Here is a 4085-nt window from a genome sequence, read left to right as displayed (position 1 = left end):
TTCTTGTACCCTGCCTCTGCTCCTTTGCACAAAGCCGCACAAAAGCCTCCTTGCTACCAAACCCTAGGGGAAAACGTCGGCTTATTTATAAAGCTCAACTTTTCATTTCGGGTGGGCCGTCACGCACGCAAACAACGAAAACGAAACCGTGTTCGGCCACTTTGGTTTCGCACGTGGGTGGTCCCCACTCTTCTCCGTTGTCCAACAGTGACGATCATTATTTTACATATAAATTGAAAATAGAAGGCGGTTTCTTTAAAACCCCTCCATTTTTAAGGTGATATCTAAGAAAAAAGTCCATGCATTTACAATCGAGACAGCTCAAGGCTTGGAACCAACGACTTGACTTGAGATCCGAAAGCACATTTTTACAGGGATATTTTTTCAATCACTTCCCGTTTCAAACTTTACCTCCCCAACAAACACCTCATCATATTTGTTGCTCGTGTCTTTAATATAACTTGCAAATTAAAATTGAGAAGCAAATAAAACGCACAAGAGGAGGAGTTTGCAGGGACATGAAGCCTCTCTTCCTCTTCCTGATCTCCTTTCTCCTCCGACTACTAATCTCATCCCACGCCCAAATCCAGCCTTCTTATGAAGTAAACAATCCACAGTACAACTGCGCCTCAACGATCAATGGCTCCACCACGCAAGGCTACGCCTGCGATGGAGCTCAGCGCGGTTGTGATACCTACCTCACCTTCCGTTCCCAAACTAAATATCAAACACCGTCTCAGATATCCTCCCTCCTCAACGTCAATCCATCCTCAATCCTGAACAACATCCCTGAAAACTCTTCGTTAATCCCTATCGACGAGTTAGTGATCATCCCCACAACTTGCTCTTGTACTGGCAACTACTCCCAACACAACGCTACCTACACTATCCAAACCACCGGTGAGACTTATTTTTCCATCGCGAACGGTACATACCAAGGGCTGTCCACTTGTCAAGCAATCATGGCTCAGAACCCGTACAATCCTCTAGAGTTGGTTCATGGGATGAAGATCAACGTCCCCTTGAGGTGCGCTTGCCCGACTACGGATCAGATAACTGAGTTTGGCGTCAAGTATCTGCTGACTTATTTTGTTACCTGGGGGGATGGTGTCCGCAGCATTGCTCGAAAGTTTAATTCCAGCTACCAGTCTGTTCTGGATGCTAACGGGTTGTCCAGTGGTGATGTTATTTATCCATTTACGACGCTTTTGATACCCATTGACGCTGAGCCTACTAAGGTCCAAGTACAGAGCCTCCAGCCTCCTCCACTTTCACCGGAGCCTCCAGTCTCCAGGGGTTCTCGCAAAAAATGGATATACGTCGGCGTTGCATCTGGAGCTGTTTTCCTAGTCTCTACTAGCATTCTTTCTTTGTACTTCTGTTGTTTTCGCAACGGCGAAAACCCAATATTTAAGCAAGGTAAGGAAGGAGCTTGGCATGCATTTTTCTTTCCTCCGCTAGCTATTTCTTGACTGCATTATACACTTTTTTTTTCCTTTAAATATACGTAAACATGTTCATAGTTAAGAGTATAAAATTCAATGTTCTTAACTTAAACAAGCATAACGCAACCAGTTAATCGGCCGATTAAGCGGAAGCGGATCAAATCCGCGTAGAATTGGCGTTAAGAGCTCAAAAAACCAGTCAACTGCTTAAGTGGGTCATGGTTTGATTAGCCTACCCTGCGTTTTTCTCTTTCTTCTCAATCAATTCATCTCTCCACCAAAACTCCACCTCTTGAATAAATAAATAATAATAATAATAATAATACCTTCCGATCCTCTCCTTGTCGGCCGCAATTGCTGACAGCAGCAATTGTGGACAAACAAAAAGGTGGCGGGCCACAAAAATAAATGAACCAAAAGTGAGCACCAAAAGATTGACACGGTAAAAAAATATTATAAAATTAGGAATAATATTTTTCCAACCGCTACAAATAGACCGAAAACTCTTCAGGAAAAATTCATCCCAGAAACAACTCCACATGTAGAAGAGTGAGAGAGAAAAATAGAGAGAGTTTCTCCTTGTAAAGAGAGATTATAACTCTAAAGTTTTTCCTCATAGTAGATTCTTCTATCATTGCCCGTGGTTTTTACCCTAAATTATCGAATAAATAAATAATAATAATAATACCTTTCGATCCTCTCCTCTGTTGCTCCCTTTGAAAAGGAGTTTGCTGCTAATGTTCATCATGAGGATGATGTGGAAGACTAGATGATTTGTTTTTATTCTATGGACATTTAGTTTTGGTTTAAGTATTTAATTTACCTACTTTCATTTAAGTATCTAGCTATCTTTAAGTGCATTATACACTTTGAAGTTCTGGCTCAGTTGCACAAGATCATTTGACATGGTACGAGAGCAGCCCAGGTTCCATTCCCACCCGCAACACATTTAAAGCAGATTTCAGCGTATAAGAAGAGGCGCCTCAATTTGTGAGGGCGTGTTAGGTTAAAATTATAACTCTAAGTCCTCACCACACGTTTAGGGTTTTGGTGCAGTGGGAACATCAATGTTGAGATCGACACTTTATTAGTATAGGAAGCTACTTTAGTATTTTAAATCCACACGAGTATAAACGAATGGTCAAGGTCAAAAACATGTGCAGCTAGAATAACTTGGAAATTTCAAGTCAAATTTGCTGTCTTTTATACATGATATGAGTACGAAACAACCATTCATGATTGTGGAAACTGGGCAGGAAGCTGCTTGGAGAATCCCTTTTTTTTTTTCTTTTTTCTTGAATCACTAGTTTCAAGAGGATAGAATCCATTGCTAGGTAGTTCCAATATGAAACTATACATGTCCATTCTTTTCCTTACAAAATATTAACCATTGTACATGTCCATTCTTTTCCTTAGTTTTCTATCGTGGTTTTTTATATTCTTTTTTTTTTTACCCCCTCGTCCTCTTGATCAGGTGTCCGGCGCTTCTTCTTCAAAAACCAATCAAACAATGGAGACATGGAAAATGACATAGATCTGCCTTTATTTGATTTTGATACAATAGCAGTCGCAACTGACAATTTTTCGCAAGGAAACAAACTTGGAGAGGGTGGATTCGGTCCTGTTTACAAGGTGGTTTTCTTCCTCAAAGTTATTCGGTAAAATGAAGTAGCAATCGAAAACTTTGATCATCATACAGAGCTAACGTTTTAAAAGGGCTGTAACCTGTGGCGGTAAATAATGTACAATAAAAATTGTCACAAACTTTTAGTTTGCAGGTTAAGAAACACAGAGCAAGGCCAAACTACATAATAAATTCGGGGCAATGACACATCAAGAAGCACAGTGGGTGCATTTTGATGGGCTAAACACACTTGTGGTTATTTTTCAGGAAGGGACACTATATTTCTTGGTCAGTGATGGCATATAATAACTAGATTTGCTGCTTAAATATGTACGACGTTCACTACTTCTGGAAAAAATGGATGATCAAATCTGTCTTTAATAATGACTTCTCTTGTCCAGCTGCACATGAAAGTTGGTCGCAATGAGGGAATGAGGTTTGTAGAAATAGAAACTCGCTCATGATGAATGTTGCATAATTGACAGGGTAAGCTTGGAGAGGATGAAGAGATTGCTGTAAAAAGACTTTCTAGGGCTTCACAACAAGGTGTCGATGAGTTCAAGAATGAGATTGTGCTTATTGCAAAACTTCAGCATAGAAATCTTGTTCGCCTTCTTGGTGGCTGCATTCAAGGAGAGGAGAGGATGTTAATATATGAGTTCATGCCCAACAGTAGCTTGGATACTTTCCTGTTCGGTATATTTGCCTCCTCCTATAATACTCTGATAACATTTTTCTTCATGGAAAACTTGTGATACTATATATCTTAATTCCCTATGTTCATTAATTAATTTACAAGAAAACAACATGCGTGAGTTGACATCATCGAAAAGCATGACAGTGGGGAGCAGAGAGCATTTCTGTGCGAGTTTACTTTTTTTCCTCTCCTGTTTATGGTCTGGATGTTTGTGTTTCGCCTTGCTTAGCTTCGGCTTATTTTGTTCGAGGCTTTGCTATTTTTGGGTTGTTTTGTTAAGCTCTTATTAATGGAACCGTCCGGGGTTATGTCCCACCAT

The 4085-nt window shown here is 40.2% G+C and overlaps 1 protein-coding gene across 1 annotated transcript; it reads left to right on the top strand.

The window, feature by feature from the left end:
* Positions 1–402: 402 nt before the first annotated feature.
* Positions 403–4065, top strand: LOC109828552 (protein LYK5-like). Its single transcript, XM_020395520.1, has 3 exons — positions 403–1419; positions 2920–3077; positions 3555–4065. Exons 1-3 carry the CDS (start codon positions 519–521, stop codon positions 3822–3824), a joined length of 1329 nt encoding a protein of 442 aa, XP_020251109.1. The 5' UTR covers positions 403–518; the 3' UTR covers positions 3825–4065.
* The last annotated feature ends 20 nt before the right edge of the window (positions 4066–4085 follow it).

This window comes from Asparagus officinalis, unplaced genomic scaffold, assembly GCF_001876935.1.
Source record: "Asparagus officinalis unplaced genomic scaffold, Aspof.V1 AsparagusV1_Un2327, whole genome shotgun sequence".
Taxonomy (NCBI): Eukaryota; Viridiplantae; Streptophyta; class Magnoliopsida; order Asparagales; family Asparagaceae; genus Asparagus; species Asparagus officinalis.
The sequence above is the reverse complement of the archived record's forward strand: the minus strand, read 5'-3'. Positions and strand labels throughout refer to the sequence as shown.